Raw genomic sequence first — 22,553 nt, 5'->3', positions numbered from 1 at the left:
TGAAAAAAACGCAGCATCATTATTTGCTGTGTTTTTGCTGCTGAAAATCCAAGGACATTAGCCTGGAAAAAGAGAAAAAATAGGGATTTTTGTGTACTCACCGTAAAATCCTTTTCTCCGAGCCATTCATTGGGGGACACAGACCATGGGTGTATGCTGCTGCCACCAGGAGGCTGACACTAAGTATTACAAAGAAAGTTAGCTCCTCCCCTGCAGTATACACCCCTCTGCTGGCTCCCAGCTAACCAGTTCGGTGCAAAAGCAGTAGGAGATCAATAACAACATATAAGCGTATAGCATGTCACATTATATATGAGAGTATAACATATCAAATGATAAAAACAAATACAACTAATAATAGGGAGGGAGCTGTGTCCCCCAATGAATGGCTCGGAGAAAAGGATTTTACGGTGAGTACACAAAAATCCCTATTTCTCCTTCGCCTCATTGGGGGACACAGACCATGGGACGTCCCAAAGCAGTCCCTGGGTGGGGACAACATCAGATCAGGCCGTGTAACCGCTACTTACAAGTGCGCCAAGGCGGCCTGCAAAGTCCGCCTGCCCAGACTCACATCTGTGGAAGTGTGTGAATTATAGTGCTTCAAGAATGCATGCGGACTGGAGGAATTCGCAAGCTTGCGGTCGTGCTTGCCGACGCCTGGTGCCTAGAGCCCTGAGACAGGGAGATAGGCTGACATCTAGCACGGAAGGACTCCTGGATGGTGAAAAGAATCCACCAGGCTAACGTGGCCGATGAACACGGCTAAACCCTTCCTGTGACCGTCGGGAAGCCTACTTACCATTGAGAAGCCCAAGCAAAGTGTCCAACCTTCGGAAGGACGCCGTCCTCGATACGTACCCACTTGGAGCACTCACTTCTTCCAGATTATGGAGAACCCATTCCGTTCTGTGGACTGGAGCCGAAAGAGATGAGAGGACGATGCCCCTGCAACAGTGGGGATACAAAACCACCTTGGCAACGAGGGAAGGGGATGGCTTGAGGGCAACGATGCATTGATGGTAATAAGGAAAAAAGACTGAAAAGCTCTGAAGACTCATCAGGATGACAAGAACGCAGAGAAAAAAGGGGAGTGACGTTCCCTGATAGTAAAGTCTTTCTGGATCGAAAAAGGAGTCTACTGTAAGATCCCCAGGACCATTAAGGTCCCCCAGATCTAACGGTACGCGGTAGGGAAGAACTACAGGTGAAGGCTCCCTGCGAGAAGGTCCATATTTCCAGTTTTGACTAAATAAGACGGAGAAATACTAGTACCGCAAGCGAGAAAACCTGACATGGTCAGTGTGGGTCTCCTGGGATCACTGGAGGCCTTTTCTGCTTCCAAAAGGATCTCAAGACGTAGTGGAAGAGGAGTTATGGAAATTGGTACCGTGGAAGAAACGGAGCATGCACTGCGATGGACTTGGATCTTGAAGCCAAACCATGAACTGGAGTACATAGGCGTTCAGCTTGGACGCTATCCGACCTACATCTGGAGTACTCCAGTGAAGGCAGATGTGAAGGAAGACTTCCGAGTGAAGTTCCCACTCACTTGAGGAGAAAACCCTGACGGCTGAATATGTCAGCCACCCAGTGTTCTACTCCAGGGACATGTACTGTTGAGATCACCGAATGATAGATCTCGGCCCATCAGAGAGTGCGAGGTACCTCGGCCATGGCGCTTGACTGTGGGTACCTGCGAGATGATTGACGTATGGCACAGCCGTGGCATTATCCAAATTGAAGACGGATGGTTGACCCGCCTAAGGGCAGTGGACCTGCTGTAGGATTAGCCGTACTGTTCGGATCCCCAGAGAAATGATCGGGAGAAGAAGACGGGCATTGGTATCCCTAATAACCATTGGACCAGAAGAAGGCTCTGGATGAGGAAGGAGCTTAGAGACTACCTTTTGAAAGCCTGATTGACTTGCTGAAAACGAGCGGAGCAAAAGAAAACTCTTCCGTTTTCGTCTTATTGCTCAGAACCCTCCTAGCTAATTGAATGAACCGAGGGAATGAGTGATCAAGTGCACAAGCTCCGTGTTGAAGGGCCACGACCTTGACTCGAGAGAGAGAATTACCATCCTTCTTGTGCAGGATCATCGTCAAAGAGGATCTGCTGGGCTGGGAATGAGGAAAAAACTTGTCTAAGTTTAGATGCTAGCCCAAGTGAGAGGGTATTGCAAGTGATATAGACGACTTAGCGTAGTCCTTGTAGAGCGGCTAGAAAGTCGACCAAGTAAGGGCAGGACGACCATGTTTCTAGGGTGCAAGAAGCACATGACAACTGCTATGAGCGTTGCGACCACTGTGGTGCGGTAGCCAGGCTGAAGGGCGAGGTCGTGACTTGAAAATGCTGTTCGCGAATGGAAAGGAGAAGAGATAATTGTAGAGGGGAAAAAAGTAGGCATGTGAGGGTAAGAAAACCGAATGTCGATGGATGCCAGAAAACTCCACTTTTTTTTTTTTTTTTTGAATGGCTGAGCGGAGGAACTGCCTCTGAAAAAGGAGGGCTTTGTCAAAGATTGTTAGAATGGTTTGAGGTCCAGGAATGATCATACTTTTCATTTTCTCCTTCGTGAAACCAAGATCTCTTAGATCTAGACTGTCCAGGACAATGCTTCTACTGCTGGATGGGTCTGTAGAAAAAATACGATCCCTTGTTAGTCTCCCGCTCAGAAGATTTGATTTGAATTGAAGTAGATAAGGTCTCTGACCAGGAGACTATTGGTCAAGCAACATCATGTGGCGCTAAAGAAGGGTAGAGCGCTGAACCCGAAGCCACAAGACGGAACGAACCAGATTTGCTATCTGACCGTCTGTGGTTTTTTAATTGATGATACATCGGGCAGGGATACTGGTAGGTATACCACAAGAAATTCCACCCGGTTAGACTGCCAAGTGGCAGAATGCGGGGCTGCAACCAGCAGGCCTCTTGCCATCTTCGTGCAGAGTAGAAAATTAGGAACCTTCGATCCACCATTCTGTTAACAGGGAATTGGAGAGGAATCGTCCGCTTTCTTGCATCATCCCCTAAATTGATACAAAGGGGGGTGCTCGGACGCCAAAGATGTGTGCCTCTGTACATCCCCAGAGTTGAGGTCCCCGGGTGGACAGGGCAGGTTGTTTGGCATTAGGCCTGGATGCAGAAGAGGATACATGGAGGCGACACTGCATGTGTTCGTCTGTTGAAGATGTGGGGGGAATCGGTGCCCTTAAAAGGACCCGTCGCCCATAAAAATCAGACCAGGTATGGCAACCTACTTAGCGGCTTCTGTCCAGTGAATTGCTCGTCGATTTGTTGATGGTATAAATAGGAGAGTCCCTCCTTTTCTGAAGCTCTTGCAATCCAAGGCAATATGCGATCCATATTCAGCGTTGTTCTCAACAAATCATGGGGGAGAGATTAGGAAATGAAAAACTTCCGTTTTGCAGACGCCTGTACGTTTTTCTAGAACACTTGCGGCCCCTGCTAGCGGACGCTCCCATGTAGGAGAGGGACCATGTATCTCGGTCCTGCGAGCACTCCGAGCCACAGAGGGTTCACAGAGGGATTCAATCTCTTGGTCTGAGAAAACCATGGGTTGCGGTTAGGGGATGAGTGGCGAAGGCTCCTGAGCTCAGTTAGGGTGACCAGCTTCGGATTGATGATGTGCCCTTAAGACCAGTAAATACTGGTCATGCGCCTTTAAGACTAGGGAATACTGGTCGTGCGTCTTTAAGACCAGGGTATACTGGTCTTGTGCCTTTAGGAGGAGGGCATGCTGGTCATGTGCCTTTAAGAACCAGGACATACTTGTCATATGCTTTGAAGACCAGGGCATACTGGTTATGTGTCTTTAAGTCCAGGGCATCTTGAACACGTGCCTTTAAGACCAGGGCATACTGGTCATGTGCCTTTAAGTCCAGGGCATATTGGTCACGTGCCTTTAAGACGAGGGCATACTGGTCATGTGTGTTTAAAACCAGGTCATACTGGTCATGTGCCCTTAAGACCAGGGCATACTGGTCATGTGCCTTTAAAAACCAGGTCGTACTGGTCATGTGCCTTTAAGACCAGGGCCTACTGGTCATGTGCCTTTAAGACCAGGGCATACTGGTCACGTGCCTTTAAGACCAGGACATACTGGTCATGTGCCTTTAAGACCAGGACATACTGGTCATGTGCCCTTAAGACCAAGAAGTACTGGTCATGCGTCTTTAAGACCAGGGGATACTGGTTACGTGCCTTTAAGACCAGGAATACTGGTCATGTGCCTTTAAGACCAGGGCATACTGGCCATGTGCGTAAGACCAGAGTATGCTGGCCATGCGCCTTTAAGACCAGGGAAAACTGGTCACGTGCCTTTAAGACCAGGAATACTGGTCATGCGCCTTTAAGACCAGGGCATACTGGTCACGTGCCTTTAAGACCAGGAATACTGGTCATGCGCCTTTAAGACCAGGGCATACTGGCCATGTGCGTAAGACCAGGGTATGCTGGCCATGCGCCTTTAAGACCAGGGAAAACTGGTCACGTGCCTTTAAGACCAGACAATACTAGACATGCGCCTTTAAGACCAGACAATACTGGACATGCTCCTTTAAGACCAGACAATACTGGACATGCTCCTTTAAGACCAGACAATACTGGACATGCGCCCTTAAGAACAGACAATATTGGACCTGCGCCTTTACGACCAGCCAATACTGGACATGCGCCTTTAAGAACAGAGAATACTGGACATGCGCCTTTAAGAACAGACAATACGGGACATGCGCCTTTAAGAACAGACAATACGGGACATGCGCCTTTAAGAACAGACAATACGGGACATGCGCCTTTAAGACCAGACAATACTGGACATGTGCCTTTAAGAACAGAGAATACTGGACATGCGCCTTTAAGAACAGACAATACGGGACATGCGCCTTTAAGAACAGAGAATACTGGTCATGCGCCTTTAAGAACAGAGAATACTGGTCATGCGCCTTTAAGACCAGACAATACTGGACCTGCGCCTTTAAGAAGGGAGAATACTGGACATGCGCCTTTAAAACCAGACAATACTACATGCGCCTTTAAGAAGGGAGAATACTTGCGCGTTTAATGCCTTGATGTAGAGTGGTTGTGCCCCCTTAATGCTAAAAATCGTTGCCTCAGTGTGAGCCGGCCGGGTGAACCAAGATGGCCACTGTGAGCTGCAGAGTAGATAAAATCTCGCAGAGAGCGAGAAGCGCCAACTCGGGGGGCGGAGCGACGGACACGATGCTGAATAGGCCCAAGCCGGGGCCTAAAATTCTGTAGCAGGCGGGCGACACCAGCGGGGCGTTTCAGGAGACTTCCGGGATGCGGCCTACACATCGGCCGAAGCCAGGGGCTAAATTTTTGCAGCCGGCCAGAGCGTTACCTCAGAGAGGTGGGCCACAGGAAAGTGGCTGAGGCTGCCTGCGCCTTTATGGATATCCCTCTGAAGATGGATCCACTCACCATTGTTGCGCGTCCCGGCATGGAGCCGCCGCGGATGTGGGTTTCAGCGCTGTTCTGTGCAGCGTGGACGGTGTAGGGATAAACCTCAATCCATCATCCGTTTGTTAGGGAGGAGGAGAGGAACCGTCCGCCTCCTTGTACCATCCGCTCTTAATAGTGGTGGTGCAGTGGGGGCTGCTCGGACGCCACATTGGATTGTGCCTCTGAACAGCCGAGGGTAAAACCTGGTGGTCAGGGCTGATGTCCGGCAATAGGCCTGGCTGCAGAAGAGGATACTGAAGGTGACACTCCAGTGCTCGTCTGATAAGGGAGGGGGGAGATCGGTCCCATGAAAGGGCCCGTCGCCCCTAGAATCAGCTCAGGCAGTGGCTTCCCACGTCGCAGGAGAGGATACGGAGAGGTGAAACTCCCGTGCTCGCCTGTTGTTGGTTCGGGGGAGATCGGAACATGAAAGAATCCGTCGCCCCCTTCGTCCGGTAAAAGGTAAAAGTAAAAAGATTCTTTGGGTCTGAATAGCAGACCAGTCCGTGTGCCTCCTACGGACACTAAGCAAGAACTGGTTAGCTGGGAGCCAGCAGAGGGGTGTATACTGCAGGGGAGGAGCTAACTTTCTTTGTAATACTTAGTGTCAGCCTCCTGGTGGCAGCAGCATACACCCATGGTCTGTGTCCCCCAATGAGGCGAAGGAGAAAAAAAAAACGCACCAAAAAAACACACCAAATACGCAACAAAAAACGCAACAAAAACGCACCTATAAACAGCTGAAAATTAGCATTAAAAAAAGCAGCAAAAATACGCAGCAAAAAAGTCTTGTGTGAACTTACCCTAACGCGGTCCGTTACCGCTGGCATTAACCCTGTGTTAGCGGTGACTGGAGGGAAGGATGCGGGCACCGACTGCAGGGGAGTAGGGAGGGACTAATCGGACTGTGCCCGTCGCTGATTGGTCGCGGCAGCCATGACAGGCAGCTGGCGAGACCAATCAGCGACGAGGGATTTCCGTTACGGAAGTTGCCGACAGAAAGACGGAAGTACCACTTAGACAATTATATATATAGATATACAGTGCCTTGCGAAAGTATTCAGCCCCCTGGAACTATTCAATCTTTCCCCACATATCATGCTTCAAACATAAAGATACCAAATGTAAATTTTTGGTGAAGAATCAACAACAAGAGGAACACAATTGTGAAGTTGAACGAAATTTATTGGTTATTTTCAATTTTTGTGGAAATTCAAAAACTGAGAAGTGGGGAGTGCAATATTATTCGGCCCCTTTACTTTCAGTGCAGCAAACTCTCCAGAAGTGGATCTCTGAATGATCCAATGTTGTCCTAAATGCCTAATGATGATAAATATAATCCACCTGTGTGTAATCAAGTCTCCGCATAAATGCACCTGCTCTGTGATAGTCTCAGGGTTCTGTTTGAAGCACAGAGAGCATCATGAAGACCAAGGAACACAACAGGCAGGTCCGTGATACTGTTGTGGAGAAGTTTAAAGCCGGATTTGGATACAAAATGATTTCCAAAACTTTAAACATCCCAAGGAGCACAGTGCAAGCGATCATATTGAAATAGAAGGAGCATCATACCACTGCAAATCTACCAAGACCCGGCCGTCCCTCTAAACTTTCATCTCAAACAAGGAGAAGAATGATCAGAGATGCAGCCAAGAGGCCCATGAGCACTCTGGATGAACTGCAGAGATCTACAGCTGAGGTCGGACCGTCTGTCCATAGGACAACAATCAGTCGTACACTGCACAAATCTGGCCTTTATGGAAGAATGGAAAGAAGAAAGCCATTTCTCAAAGATAAAAAGTGTTGTTTAAAGTTTGCAACAAGCCACCTGGGAGACACAACAAACATGTGGAAGAAGGTGCTCTGGTCAGATGAAACCAAAATCAAACTTTTTGGCAACAATGCCAAACGATATGTTTGTCGTAAAGACAAGACAGCTTATCACTAGTGATGAGCGAGTGTACTCGTTGCTCGGGTTGTCCCGAGTATTTATGACTGCTCATAGATTAAGTGTTCCTTGCCTCAACAGCATAATTTACAGCTATTAACCAGCCTGATTACATGTGGGGATTACCTTGCAACCAGGCAACCCCCACATGTACTCAACCTGCTTGAGAAAGGCTCATTCAGAGCCGAAACGTCGCACAGACATGTGGGTCTGATTAAAATCCTGCACATTTATTAAGAAAATATGGAGTGCTGCCTTCTTTTTTGAATTCCAACCTGGCTAATAGCTATAAATCATTCAGTTCCCGTGATGAAAACTAAATCTCCGAACACTAACAAATACTCGGAGGTCACCCGAGCGTGCTCAGGAAAACCCGAGAACGCATACACTCGCCCATCACTACTCATCACCCTAAACACACCATCCCCATAGTCAAACATGGTGGTGGCAGCATCATGGTTTGGGCCTGCTTTTCTTCAGCAGGGACATGGAAGATGGTAAAAAATTGATGGGAAGATGGATGGAGCCAAATACAGGACCATTCTTGAAGAAAACCTGTTGGAGTCTGGAAAAGACCTGAGACTGGGACGGAGATTTGTCTTCCAACAAAACAATGATCCCAAACATAAAGCAAAATCTACAATGGAATGGTTCACAAATAAATGTGTCCAGTTGTTAGAATGGCCAAGTCAAAGTCCAGACCTCAACCCAATCGAGAATCTGTGGAAAGAGCTGAAAACTGCTGTTCATAAACGATCTCCATCAAACCTCACTGAGCTTGAGCTGTTTGCCGAGGAAGAATGGGCAAGAATTTCAGTCTCTCGATGTAGAGAACTGATAGAGACATACCCCAAGCGACTTGCAGCTGTAATCGCAGCAAAAGGTGGCGCAACAAAGTATTAAGTTAAAGGGGCAGAATAATATTGCAAGCCCCACTTTTCAGTTTTTGAATTTCCACAAAAATTTTAAATAACTAGTAAATTTCGTTCAACTTCACAATTGTGTTCCACTTGTTGTTGATTCTTCACCAAAAATTTACATTTGGTATCTTTATGTTTGAAGCATGATATGTGGCAAAAGGTTGAAAAGTTCCAGGGAGCCGAATACTTTCGCAAGGCACTGTATAAAAAAACCAAAACATACAGGTCCTTCTCAAAAAATTAGCATATAGTGTTAAATTTCATTATTTACCATAATGTAATGATTACAATTAAACTTTCATATATTATAGATTCATTATCCACCAACTGAAATTTGTCAGGTCTTTTATTGTTTTAATACTGATGATTTTGGCCTACAACTCCTGATAACCCAAAAAACCTGTCTCAATAAATTAGCATATCAAGAAAAGGTTCTCTAAATTACCTATTACCCTAATCTTCTGAATCAACTAATTAACTCTAAACACATGCAAAAGATACCTGAGGCTTTTAAAAACTCCCTGCCTGGTTCATTACTCAAAACCCCCATCATGGGTAAGACTAGCGACCTGACAGATGTCAAGAAGGCCATCATTGACACCCTCAAGCAAGAGGGTAAGACCCAGAAAGAAATTTCTCAACAAATAGGCTGTTCCCAGAGTGCTGTATCAAGGCACCTCAATGGTAAGTCTGTTGGAAGGAAACAATGTGGCAGAAAACGCTGTACAACGAGAAGAGGTGACCGGACCCTGAGGAAGATTGTGGAGAAGGACCGATTCCAGACCTTGGGGAACCTGAGGAAGCAGTGGACTGAGTCTGGTGTGGAAAGGCGTGTGCAGGAAATGGGCTACAGGTGCCGCATTCCCCAGGTAAAGCCACTTTTGAACCATAAACAGCGGCAGAAGCGCCTGACCTGGGCTACAGAGAAGCAGCACTGGACTGTTGCTAAGTGGTCCCAAGTACTTTTTTCTGATGAAAGCAAATTTTGCATGTCATTCGGAAATCAAGGTGCCAGAGTCTGGAGGAAGACTGGGGAGAAGGAAATGCCAAAATGCCTGAAGTCCAGTGTCAAGTACCCACAGTCAGTGATGGTGTGGGGTGCCATGTCAGCTGCTGGTGTTGGTCCACTGTGTTTCATCAAGGGCAGGGTCAATGCAGCTAGCTATCAGGAGATTTTGGAGCACTTCATGCTTCCATCAGCTGAAATGCTTTATGGAGGTGAAGATTTCATTTTTCAGCATGACCTGGCACCTGCTCACAGTGCCAAAACCACTGGTAAATGGTTTACTAACCATGGTATTACTGAGCTCAATTGGCCTGCCAACTCTCCTGACCTGAACCCCATAGAGAATCTGTGGGATATTGTGAAGAGAAAGTTGAGAGACGCAAGACCCAACACTCTGGATGAGCTTAAGGCCGCTATTGAAGCATCCTGGGCCTCCATAACATCTCAGCAGTGTCACAGGCTGATTGCCTCCATGCCACGCCGCATTGAAGCAGTCATTTCTGCCAAAGGATTCCCGACAAAGTATTGAGTGCATAACTGAACATTATTATTTGATGGTTTTTTTTGTTTGTTATTAAAAAACACTTTTATTTGATTGGACGGGTGAAATATGCTAATTTATTGAGACAGGTTTTTTCGGTTATCAGGAGTTGTAGGCCAAAATCATCAGTATTAAAACAATAAAAGACCTGACAAATTTCAGTTGGCGGATAATGAATCTATAATATATGAAAGTTTAATTGTAATCATTACATTATGGTAAATAATGAAATTTAACACTATATGCTAATTTTTTGAGAAGGACCTGTATATATATTCCTACATGGAAGCCAACAACAAGTAGGCAAATGATGCACCTTACTACACTTATCTTGACAAGCTGTTTGGACACAGAAGGGCACACCATAGATTCGGAGCAATTAGCCTGCTTGCTGACAGTTTTCAGAACCAACTTCTTTTTTTCTACTACATTTTGTAAATGCCACATTATGACATTAAGTCGCCTGACCTGCGTTACATTCCTCATACCTAGGTGCTTACCTGGAGGTCTGACAATCACAAATCCCACCATGTTTTTCCAGCGTCAAGAGAATTTCATCCTTACTACCAAACCGTGCTGTGGACTATATGGGGGGAAATAATGGGAAAAAACACTTATGAGTTATAAATTAAAGTGTATTATGTACGCAATATTCAGAAAAAACCTAGTGCGCTCCCTCTTGTATTCTGCCCCCTTCCTCCTGAGCGCAAGCCACCAGTCACATGTAATTGGCCATATCTGGGTCAGCACCGGAGACAGGTGACAGAGCCGTAATCATGGCGGCAGCGAAGTCATTGGATCTCGTCACTTGTCCTTTTCAAGAACATGAAATTTAGACTATACAAAGGCTGAAATGGCTGATAACAGAATAGCGGATTTCATTTAATTGCACTCCATGATCAGTGTCCCTTTAACCCCTTCCTAACGTATACATGACATGCCTGGTAGGAGTTGGCTCCGCAGGCAGAACCTGGTATGTGGCCTCTACCTGCCTGGGCAGCAGATCGGTGTGATCCTGACATTTTAACCCCTTAGTTCTCAATGAGTTGCCATGGCAAATGGGGACCCACTAAAGGACTTTCCCCCACGTCTGTCACCTTAGTACTTATTATGAGACAAATAAATGGCAATCACATTAATTGGCCCAATTACATAAAACTAGTCGTACCACATAAAAGACCCCATACAGCGGTGACGACAGAATGGAAGGAGAGAATGAACGAAGAAGAGAGGAGAAAAAACATATGAAAATGACAACTATACTATATAAGAGTCTACAATCCTATATCCCATCACACAATTATCAGACTTAAATGGCGGTGGCCCGAAACATCCACGTACAGAGAAGGCGAGTTTCTCCAGAAAGTGAGAGATGCCACTGAGATACTTGGTTTCATGTCTGGAGCCTGAATTGATGAGAACTGAAACAAAAAGACAAAAAGAAGTGAAAATACAGTAAAAAGAAGTATGTGTGAACTAAACTACTCCTCACAGATAACGCCCAGTGACCCTCTAGCCCAGTATTATACCCCAGAGCTGCACTTACTGTGTACATACATTACTGATCCTGAGTTACATCCTGTATTATATACCCCAGATCTGCCCTCACTATTCTGCTGGTGCAGTCACTGTGTACATACATTATATTACTGATCCTGAGTTACATCATGTATTATACTCCAGAGCTGCCCTCACTATTCTGCTGGTCTAGTCACTGTGTACATACATTACATTACTGATCCTGAGTTACATCCTGTATTATACTCCAGAGCTGCACTCACTATTCTGCTGGTGCAGTCACTGTGTACATACATTATATTACTGATCCTGTACTAATCCTGAGTTACATCCTGTATTATACTCCAGAGCTGCCCTCACTATTCTGCTGGTCTAGTCACTGTGTACATACATTACATTACTGATCCTGTACTGATCCTGAGTTACATCCTGTATTATACTTCAGAGCTGCACTCACTATTCTGCTGGTGCAGTCACTGTGTACATACATTACATTACTGATCCTGTATTATACCCCAGAGCTGCACTCACTATTGTGCTGGTGCAGTCACTGTGTACATACATTACTGATCCTGTATTATACCCCAGAGCTGCACTCACTATTGTGCTGGTGCAGTCACTGTGTACATACATTACTGATCCTGTACTGATCCTGAGCTACATCCTGTATTATACCCCAGAGCTGCACTCACTATTCATACCATGGCTGGTGATGCTCCACACCCTCAGACATGACACACATCTTCTAGTCCTACTTACGTCCAACCGTACAGAACTGTCCAAATTTGTTCTGGGAAGCGATGCGTAAGCCGTTCTCCAGGGTGGTGACCTTGGTCTCGTACTTCTCCTGTCCGTCTACTCTGGCAAACACTGGCTTGGGCACCCCGGGTAAGGGGGCGGTGAGGGGTATGCTGGGGTAGGTGCTGCCGCTGCTGAACCTCCTGTACGCCGGCAGCCCGTACCTGGAACACAGAGGAGAGCGATCGCTGCACGCAGGGTCCGGCCTCATATCCTCTGCCCTCTACTCCGGCCTCATGCTTTCTGCTTACTGTCAGTGAGTGGGAACACAAACTGCCACCCACTTAACACTTCCCACAGCTGAGGGTTCGTTACAAGTGTTTACAGTCAAAGCAATTCTATGTGCTCTCCATAGGCGGCAGCACGCAGAGGATTCCTGTCAGGACTGGATACAACTATAGCAAACCCTCAGCTGTGAGAAGGAACAATGGCCATGGAGTAAAAGGGGTGAAAGCAGCTGTCAGGGCTGGCTGGGAGCTGCTGTTATGGGTAATACTGTTTTCCACGTGAACCAGGATGACAACACCGCCATCTCTCCGTGTACCTGCACACCACGTGACTGTTGCCCCCCTCCCACGATGCAGGGACAAGTTCCTGTCCTTCACGGCCCCCACTTACCGTCGCATCCCGCCCCATGCCCGTCTTCTCGCCATGTTCGCCGCCATCTTTGCACTCTCACCCCTGACCTCCCCGGAGACCGGTCGAAGCAGCTGACTTCCGGGTTCCTGTCCATCAAGACGTCACTTCCTGTGTGGGCGGAATCGGCCGCCGGTCAGCTGAGGCTGCGCTCCTGCGTTCCATGTGCGGCCTCTGTGACTCTCCACTGCCCCCTGCAGGAGATGAGCGGCCCATGCTGTGCCCTGTGAGCTCGGCTGCCCCGCACCGCCCTGTGCCATGTCCGGATTCTCCAGGCTGCCCCCAGGGAAGAGGGGCAAGACCCTGATCATTCAGGACGGTGAGTGTGGGGGGAGGGTAATACTGCCAGGAGGGGGCGCACTCTGCCACACGGGGAATAGGATGGAGCTGAGAAAACGTAGGGGGCACCCAGCCCACTTCTATATTCCACATTAAAGGGGAAGTCCACTGTAAGATGACATCCGACACGGTGTAGTGCTGAAGTCTCTATACAATTATCTCAGCTTAAAGGGGCTGTCCATTATTGTAGACAATTGTTTTTGTTTATTAAATATGTTCATCAAATATGTACATCAAAGTTCAACGTGTCCAGAAACAAAGAGCCTGTGAAAGAGCCTGGTCCCATACTGTCTGTGACACATCTAGTGGCTTAGATGAAAAAAAAAATGACTGGCCCTTTAAATTTCTCCTGCAGCAAAGAAATGTTCCTGTTACAATGTATCAACTCTGAGGTCATGTGACCAAGGAGTCTTTATATTGTTTCCTGGACTTTGAAACAAAGTAGATGCCTCAAGGCTTAATCCTTTAGGGGCTTCCATGAGAAGGGAGTTAGAGGGGGGCGATAAGAGCCCCCCTACATCCCCCCACCTGTACAATCTGGGGTAGGGGGTGCACCCAGCACGTTACATTGGGAGGGGGTCAATCACACGATCAGCTCCAGGCACCTTTTCTAGTAAAAAATCATGTGATCTTACTAGAAGGGAGAACGTCATTACCACGTGCTGTAAAGTGAGCCCTTACTGCTGCGATGCCCGTGTTTTATTTATTGTGCTTTGCTTATTTGGCGCTATCATATACCCCAGCGCTTTACAGGCTTTCCTGCATGTTCACTTTTTGTTTTTTTGCAGATAATGACTTGGATAATCCAGAGGAAGAAAATCCATTTTCTTTCAAGGAATTTGTGAAAAGCAAATCCTGTGCGTACCCCACTGGAAGAAACGGTGAAGGGGATTTCTCCCTTGTGAGTGTCTCATATTCTTTAAAGGGTAAAATTAGAAAAAATGCTCATAAAAAAAAGTTACAACTTTTTATTAAAAATCCTCTCTGTTCTAAAGAATGGAAACATTTTTCATTTTATTGTTTACCACTTGTTGTCTAGGTTACCGGCTACCTCTGCCATCTGTCACCGGTGGCTGGTCTCCTAGGCGAGGAGCGCGCGCTTGTAAGCTCTGATCTGTTGGGGCTGGATCCTGCTGGCTTGAAAGCCCCCTGCCCCACACTCGCCACTAGCATGGGGCCACGAGGCAGGGGGGCAGTGTGCTCCAGAAGGGAGATAATCAGAACATCCCTTTAAGATTTAGACAATTTAAAGAGTTAAATTGACTATGTATGTAGTCAGAGGAAACCCCCTTAAAGTACTCAGCCAGGTTTTCCTAATGCTTATACCCCACAATACTGCAGTGTTGCCACTATCTACTGTGTAAAGGGCTGGCTCACTATGTGATCAGTGGGACATCAGCCTCTAGGACGCCCCGTGATCACGAGAATGGGGGCTCTGATTTCCTATACAGAGGTTTCCCTGGTCATCCATTGTGCAAGGAGCCGCAGTGGTGAAGTATTACCCTGCAGAGCATTACTTTGCACTGTGACGAAACCCCTTCCTTCTGGGGGATCAGAACCAGCCAGCAGACCCCTGCCGATCAGTACCTGATTTATTACTTAGTAATATGCCATCATGAGGAATTTTGGAAAGTCTGTCCCTGTAAATGCACCCACTGAACCTTACAGGCGCAATTTGTGCTTGTAATGAAGAGTGCCACGTCTCCGTCCAGCCCAGCGGACTCGTAGACCTCACATTTCTCCAGCCCTTAGACTCCGTATCTTGTAGTTCTGATTTGCCGGTAGAGGCAGGGTGCTGGTATAGCTCTCAGAGCAGCTTAATTCTGGGGACATCGTCCCTTTAAAACTGATCACCTGGGATAAAACTCATTATTTCCTCATTAGGAAGCCAAACATGGTGCCACTCTCCTCCCCGATGCCCGGGACAAGTTGCCCTTGAATTACCAGGACACATTTTTCAAGGATCCCACATTGGCCAACGACCTCCTGGAGGAGGATGATGATGATGAGGAGGAGGAAGACTGGAGCGGCAGCTATCACCCCTCAGTGGTGGAGCAGACCCTTAATGTCAGCACTTCTCCGGACAGCATCTATAACGAGTCCTCTGTGTACAGCAACATCTCAGGGGGCGATCAGTTTACAACATGGCGTCTCACCGGACATACCCCTTCTCCTGCTGCTGTTGATGACCACACCAGTCCAGAGCTGCCCTTACCAAAGAACCCCGCTGATGGTGCGCCCTTCCAGAACAAGCAGATGAGCTATGAGGAGGTAGGAGGCGCTAATAAAGGTGCACGCGTCGATACCTGTCAATCATGCATGTGTCCCAGCCGTTCTGTAAAGACTTGAGGCTGGACAATCCCTTTAAGTAACAGATCAGCACAAGATCTGAGCAAGAATGTTCCCATTCACCGACAGCAAGCAGAGAGCTGGCAAATTGAAACACAAAAGTCTATTAGACAGTTTTAGAACTTGTCCTCCTTCAGCCCCAGGAAAGCCTGTAATACAAAGCTCGTGTTTATCTCCCAGGTTTTAGAAGAAAATAATCGCCTAAAGCGAAAAATCCAAGAATTCCGGAAACTTAATGAATTTCAGGCAGAAAAGTCAGTATCATACGTGCAAGGTTTGATTTTACTTTACTTCCCTCATTTCTGTTCACTGCTTCTTGTAAGCAGCATTCGAATATATTGCGCGTGCGCCGTGTTCGAGATTACAGCACACACCACTGCGACTCTTCACAGCGCTGCAGACGATCATCAGGGCCAAGGAGGGAGAACTGCGTTAGTGAGGGGAGCTGGGGCACCTGATGGGATTGGGACCACCCTCGGAACACTTGCCAGATCCTAAATGGATCTGCAGCCACGTGGTTGCATCCATATGGGCCCCTATCGGTCCATATTGAAACTGAAGATGTTTAATCTCTAAGGGATTATTACCCCATCATCATAAAGGGATGTTGTTGGATAGGGCTTCTATATAAGAGCAATTTTGTAATTTACTGCTTATTAAAATTGTCACCCGTTTGTGAGATATCAACATTTTTCTATAGTTTACTGCTCGTTGTCTAGGAGACCGACCACCACCGTTAGACAGCAGAATTCGTATTTACAAGCTCCTTCCTATTGAGCTGTTTTGCCACTGGCAAGGATCGCTGGAGCGCACTGTTCCATCCTAATCTTGGACACCTACAATGCAATGTTTTACAAGAAAGACAGCAGAGGTGGTCGGTCTCCTAGGCAACTAGCTGTAAACAAAAGAAAAGTGTTTATCTCAAGAACGGCTGCCAATTTTAATAAGCAATAAATTGCAAAAGTGCTTGTTTTTATAAGCTCCATCCAACAATACCCATCTATGAATAACCCTTTAATATACGAGGAGCAGGTGAGACATTTTACCATCCATGATGGCAGGAGTATCTGATTTGTACATCATCCCATTTTAGGGTTAAACATTTTGAGCGAAAGCTGGAAGAAAAAATCCTGGAGGAGCAGAAGGAGGCACAAGACCTGGAGTCCATGGTGCAACAAGTGGAGGCGAACCTGCAGATGATGACAGTGAGTGGCCATGTTTCTCCTGCTATCCGCCATGAGGATGTGCTGCCTGACAACTCCATATCCAGGACTAGTTGTCAGGCCGTGTAGTGCTAGTTACAAGTCTGCCTCTGATAATTCGGGATAAAACTAGAGAAAGAAGCTTTTCTCCAGGTTCCTCTTCCCATAATAAACAGGGAGACCCTATCTAATGGAGATCATTCAGCGCTCATGAAGATGGGGGTCCTGAGTCCCCCTGTTCGAATGGCGCATAGATTAAGCATGTATACCACCTCTCCATCCAAAGAATGATGGACTTGCTGAGTACAGTGCTCAGTTATAGACTGGAGTGGCTGTGTACACGCTTCTCTTCTGCTCCATCAAACGGGAGGGCATGGGACCCCTATTCTCAAATTTGGGGGGGTTCGAACCATATTCTATAGACAGATGGTAAGTTGTGATCGTAAGGCTATAATAAATTAGAAAAACCGCTGCTTTCTTCCAGAAACAGCGCCACCCCTGTCCTGTGGTTGTTGCTAGTACTGCAGTTCAGCCCCATTCACTACAATGAAGATAAGCTGTAATACCAGACACAACCCATGGACAGGTGTGGCGCTGTTTCTGAAAGAAAGGAGCCATGGTTTTCCAGTCTTGGCTAACCCTTTATTTTGGATGGAGGACATGGAATGGCTTTTTTCACTGTAAGTTAAGACTCATTACCAACCCCAAAATCTGACATTTTCTTGTATGAATTCATCCTACTTACCAACTGTTCTCTCGTAGAAAAGAGCAGCGAAAGCCGAGGGCAACGTGACGAAACTGAAGCAGGAGGTCGCTCTGCTGCAGGTGGGTGCCGCGTATCTGGAGGCAGCGATGGGCGCACTCCCATCATCTAAGGCTACGTTCACATTTGCGGTGTGCGCCGCAGCGTCGCCGCATGCGTCATGCACCCCTATATTTAACATGGGGGCGCATGGACATGCGTCGCACTTGCGTTTTGCGCCGCATGCGTCCCTGCGGCGCCCGCGTCCGGGCGCAGAGGACGCAGCAAGTTGCATTTTTGCTGCGTCCAAAATCAATGAAAAAAAGGACGCATGCGGCGCAAAACGCAGCGTTGTGCATGCGTTTTGCTGCGTTTTTGTTTGCGTTGTGCGCTGCGGCGCCGACGCTGCGGCGCACAACGCAAATGTGAACGTAGCCTAAGTGTGGCCTGGCCGGTGGGGAGTGATGGTTTTGGTGGAGACCACTGGCATCATCCCCCCGGTCACACACAGGGCACCCTCCTGTATTTCAGGTCCAGCTAAACACTTACAAAGCCGAGAATGAAGCCCTGCGGCGGGGGGAGACGGCTGGGATGAATGCGGTGAAGCAGAACGCCGGCCTAGCCCTGGAGAACCTGCACAAGGCAGTGAGCGGAGCGCAGGCTTCCATCAAGTATGTGGGGTCTGTGTATTGGGGGGGCGGTCCCCCCGCACCTCGTATATTATCTAATATCGATCCCCCTACAATAGGCAGCTGCTGTCCGGAGCAGAGACCCTAAACCTCGTAGCCGATCTGCTGCGATCCATTGACAAGATAGCAGAAGTCCACGATGACGGATCATAGAGGACCACTGTATGGAACTTGGCAATTCTTCGCCATGACGGTCGAGTGGAGACTTCTCACCAGCTTTATTTGGTATTTAGAGCTAGAACAACAAGGCGACTGATCCAAGATGGCAATAGTGTGCGACTGATGAATTTGGGCACGATGAGCCACAAGTCAGCAGAAATCCAACATAGCTTTTTTTTTTTTTACACAGCCCCACCCTTACCCATAGGATGCATCTGGTATTACAACTGCAAGTGAATAAAGCCAGGCTGCAGTACTGGAAAGAGCCTACAAACAAGATTGGCGCTGTTTCTAGACGATACAGCAGACCACCTGATTGTAGTCAGTTCATGGTGAGGGTGGGCTGCTCATCACGTCCTAGTGACTCCATGTTATCATCGGCTTGTGCATATTATCACCCGCTCCTTTCAAAACCTTTGTTTCCTTATAGGCTGCTATTATATATCTAAAGATGGCCGCCTCCAGCTTGCCCCCTATGGAAAGAACCTGTCATTCCAACAGACCCCACCCCCCTTTAAATGAATATCTATAGGACACCGCTTAAAGGGTTTTTCCCAAGATAGCCAGTTATCCCCATGGGTAATTTACTGAGCAGTCCCAAGAACCAGAGTGTGGACTCCAGGATGTGGGCTCTCCATCTGAATGGAGCAGAGGGGGCATGCTCAACCTCCTATTTACTATCTATATGGGAACCAGAATACGCCACGCCGCAATTTCCAGAAGTCCTATAGAGAATATATGGAGTGGAGACCCCAGAGCCCTAATCTCTATCATCCCAGCAGTCGGATTATCAGTCACCTATTTCTCTAAGGCTACTTTCACACTAGCGTTAACTGCAATACGTCGCAAATGCGTCGTTTTTGCGAAACGCCGCATCCAGCAAAAGTTTTTGCTGGATACGTTGTTTCGTCATAGAGTAACATTAGCGACGCATTTGCGACGCATTTGCGACGCATTTCAAAACGGTGAATGCGTTTGGCGGCGTTTGGGCGTATGGTAGCGGTCCGTCGGGAGAAAAAAACGTTACATGTAACGTTTTTTGCTCCCGACGGTCCGCTTTTTCCGACCGCGCATGCGCAGTCGGAACTCCGCCCCCACCTCCCCGCACTTCCCCGCACATCACAATGGGGCAGCGGATGCGTGGGAAATATGCATCCGCTGCCCCCGTTGTGCGGCGGAGAACACACTAGCGTCGGGAACGTCGGCCCGACGCGCAGCGACGGGTTGTTCCCGACGCTAGTGTGAAAGTAGCCTTAGTATCTATGGAGCAACCCTCTAACGGCCCAGATCTACTGTTTCCCATTACAGGCACCGCTGTGTTTCCCACATTGCACTATATACAGCCTTATATATAGTTTTATATTCATGTACTTTTCCAGGAATAGACCCTCGGGGTGTGACTGGTGGGCTCTGACCCAGACAGATAAGTGGCTAAAGTCCCTCTACCTGCTCATCTGGCCACGGCGGTGCATGTGGTCCTGCTGCTCAGTGCCGTTCAGTAGGAGCCACATGTATAGAAATCAGCTATTAAGGATTTTCTAGAGTTTTTCTATAAGTGAGCAAAAAGTTATTTATATTCATGAAAACTTTTTTTTTTTCTTGCATGTGACTATTTTTTGCCAAGTGACCAATTCCTCCAAACTTGTGGCATAGTTCTGTTCATATAAGTGCAGGATGTGATGCACCTTACACTACACCCCCCTGCACCAGCGTGATGATATAGGATTATTTTTTATATACATTAGTTTTCAAACCGCAATTCTCCACCTGTTGGGAACTGCAGCCCGCAGAATGCTGGGAGTTGTAGTTTCCCAATGGTAGGTGAGGCCCCAGGTTGTTGCCCGCTGCTTGCACCGTGGGTTTAGCACTGAGTTCACTTTTTTTTTCTATAGGAGATATTTCTATTATTTTTATATGTTTCCACTTGTACCAAGTTCTGATGTAATTCTATTTCCTCTTCTATATTTTATATAACAAATGTCTGTATTTATACACATTAATGCGTTAATTTAATAAGATAATTGTAGTAGAGCACTTTAATAGTGAGCAGGGGGTCTGTATGGCATCACAGCTGAGGGTTTGCTACAACTGCATCCAGTCTAGGCAATAACCTATGAGGTAAACACATCAGAAGTCCAAGCTCACCGCTCCGGTTTGCTACAATGTGTCAGCGCAGGTAACACAGACTATTTAGTTCTGGCCACAATATAACATACCCTTCCCTAGGAGAAATATCAGGTTTGCGTTCAGTGATGGCAAGCAGAGATCTGGAAAAGTAGCTGAAGACAGTGGTAGCATTATTAGTGAATATTCCCAGTACTGTAGTCCTTATGGGACAGAGCCTACATGGTGGATAATACTCTACAATGGCGGCCTGTACCGGAGCACTAATATGAAAGTGCCCCCTCTGTCATTCTAATTGGCTGCAGCGCTGATCACAAAGACTGTTTCCAAGTGAGCACAATTCACATATGTAAGAAGAAAGGAAAAAGGCACTGATGTTTTAATTGCCCCATGACTGCCGATGCAAATAAGGTGGGGACAAAAGAGCTACTGCAGAAGCAAAAGTAGAGGAGAGCTGCTGCAGGAGTAAAAGTGGAGGAGGGAGGAGAGCTGCTTCAGGAGCTAGAGTGGAGGAGGGAGGAGAGCTGCTCCAGGAGCTAGAGTGGAGGAGGGAGGAGAGCTGCTCCAGGAGCTAGAGTGGAGGAGGGAGGAGAGCTGCTTCAGGAGCAAAAGTGGAGGAGGGAGGAGAGCTGCTTCAGGAGCAAAAGTGGAGAAGGGAGGAGAGCTGCTTCAGGAGCTAGAGTGGAGGAGGGAGGAGAGCTGCTGCAGGAGCTAGAGTGGAAGAGGGAGGAGAGCTGCTTCAGGAGTAAAAGAGGAGGGAGGAGAGCTGCTTCAGGAGCAAAAGTGGAGGAGGGAGGAGAGCTGCTTCAGGAGCTAGAGTGGAGGAGGGAGGAGAGCTGCTTCAGGAGCAAGAGTGGAGGAGGGAGGAGAGCTGCTTCAGGAGCAAGAGTGGAGGAGGGAGGAGAGCTGCTTCAGGAGCAATAGTGGAGGAGGGAGGAGAGCTGCTTCAGGAGGAAAAGTGGAGGAGGGAGGAGAGCTGCTTCAGGAGCAAGAGGGGAGGAGGGCTGCTTCAGGAGGAAAAGTGGAGGAGGGAGGATAGCTGCTTCAGGAGCAAGAGTGAGGAGGGAGGGGAGCTGCTTTAGGAGCAAAAGTAAAGGAGGGAGGGGAGCTGCTTTAGGAGCAAAAGTAAAGGAGGGAGGAGAGCTGCTTCAGGACTCCAGGGAGAGCAATGATGGGGAATTGCGTTTAGCTGCAGCTGCCCTTGTCATCCGATTATCCCCTGGAATTTCTGGATGTGCAGTTTTTAAAATCTATTCAATAAAGCAATGGAGAATCTTTTTTTCTACACTTATTCTATGCAGTGTTTATATGAAATGTAGAATTGTGCCAGTCGTGCTTTTTCTGCTCCATCAGGATCACCCCACTGAGACTTTCATGCAGATAATGATGGTATTTATTATTTTCTATATTGGGTTTGGATGATGTTTGCGAAGGTTAAGCAACCTGAGGCTTGTCGGCAGCAGTGGGACTACAAGTTTCAGCAAAATGTATCCAATCACTAGGGTTGGCACGCCATGGGTCTCCTGCTCTGCAGAATTCAGAGTAACCAAATGTGACATGTTGCTTTTTTTATAATAAATAATTAGTTAACATTTTTATTTAACAGACAATCCAATGTGTTGTGTGCTTTTTCTTTTTACTTATATTCTGACTTATATTCTGGTATTAGGTCCATGTTATAGAGCGGGAGGAGCGGAGCGTTCTATACTACTAGTGTGTGGTATGTGTATTTTGCAGAGGGGCAGTGTGTGTGTGTGTGTACACATGTGTATTTTGCAAGGCAAGTCTTCTGTGAGGTCTGCCTCAGGTTAAATTACTGTACTGGCACTTTGTGATAAATAAGTGGGTTTTGGGTTGGCGTTTGGGCACTCTGTCTCTAAAAGGTTCGCCATCACTGATCTTATAGGTTGGTGTGAAAAGATTTGGATATAACTAACCTATTAGTGATCAAAATCTCTGCTCAGTCTGGTCTTGAGTCCAGAGGGTGGAGTCAATCACAGTAGGACCACCCACTGGGCTCCTCACATCAAACTGCTTTAAAACAGTAATGTATAAGTTATGCTAAATATTTTCCTAGAAAATGATATTAAT

The 22,553-nt window shown here is 47.3% G+C and overlaps 2 protein-coding genes across 2 annotated transcripts in view; one reads left to right on the top strand and one right to left on the bottom strand.

Annotated features, from left to right (window-relative positions):
- Positions 1-12,968, bottom strand: part of PMPCA (peptidase, mitochondrial processing subunit alpha) — a 53,360-nt gene extending 40,392 nt beyond the window's left edge. The window contains exons 1-4 of the mRNA XM_077284413.1: positions 12,841-12,968; positions 12,184-12,386; positions 11,248-11,327; positions 10,407-10,489 (exon numbers count right to left, since the gene is read on the bottom strand). Coding sequence (XP_077140528.1) covers positions 10,407-10,489; positions 11,248-11,327; positions 12,184-12,386; positions 12,841-12,887 — 413 coding nt within the window. The 5' untranslated portion in view covers positions 12,888-12,968. The remainder of the gene's footprint in view (positions 1-10,406; positions 10,490-11,247; positions 11,328-12,183; positions 12,387-12,840) is intronic.
- ENTR1 (endosome associated trafficking regulator 1) lies at positions 12,962-20,824 on the top strand. Its single transcript, XM_077284414.1, has 8 exons — positions 12,962-13,177; positions 13,986-14,098; positions 15,082-15,468; positions 15,727-15,800; positions 16,640-16,751; positions 17,511-17,573; positions 18,022-18,161; positions 18,239-20,824. The coding sequence occupies exons 1-8, from the start codon at positions 13,117-13,119 to the stop codon at positions 18,330-18,332; spliced, it is 1,044 nt and encodes a 347-aa protein (XP_077140529.1). The 5' UTR covers positions 12,962-13,116; the 3' UTR covers positions 18,333-20,824.
- The last annotated feature ends 1,729 nt before the right edge of the window (positions 20,825-22,553 follow it).

Source organism: Ranitomeya variabilis, chromosome 2, assembly GCF_051348905.1.
Source record: "Ranitomeya variabilis isolate aRanVar5 chromosome 2, aRanVar5.hap1, whole genome shotgun sequence".
NCBI classification, from domain to species: domain Eukaryota; kingdom Metazoa; phylum Chordata; class Amphibia; order Anura; family Dendrobatidae; genus Ranitomeya; species Ranitomeya variabilis.
Note: the sequence above shows the minus strand (reverse complement) of the source record. Positions and strands in the feature narration are given on the sequence as shown.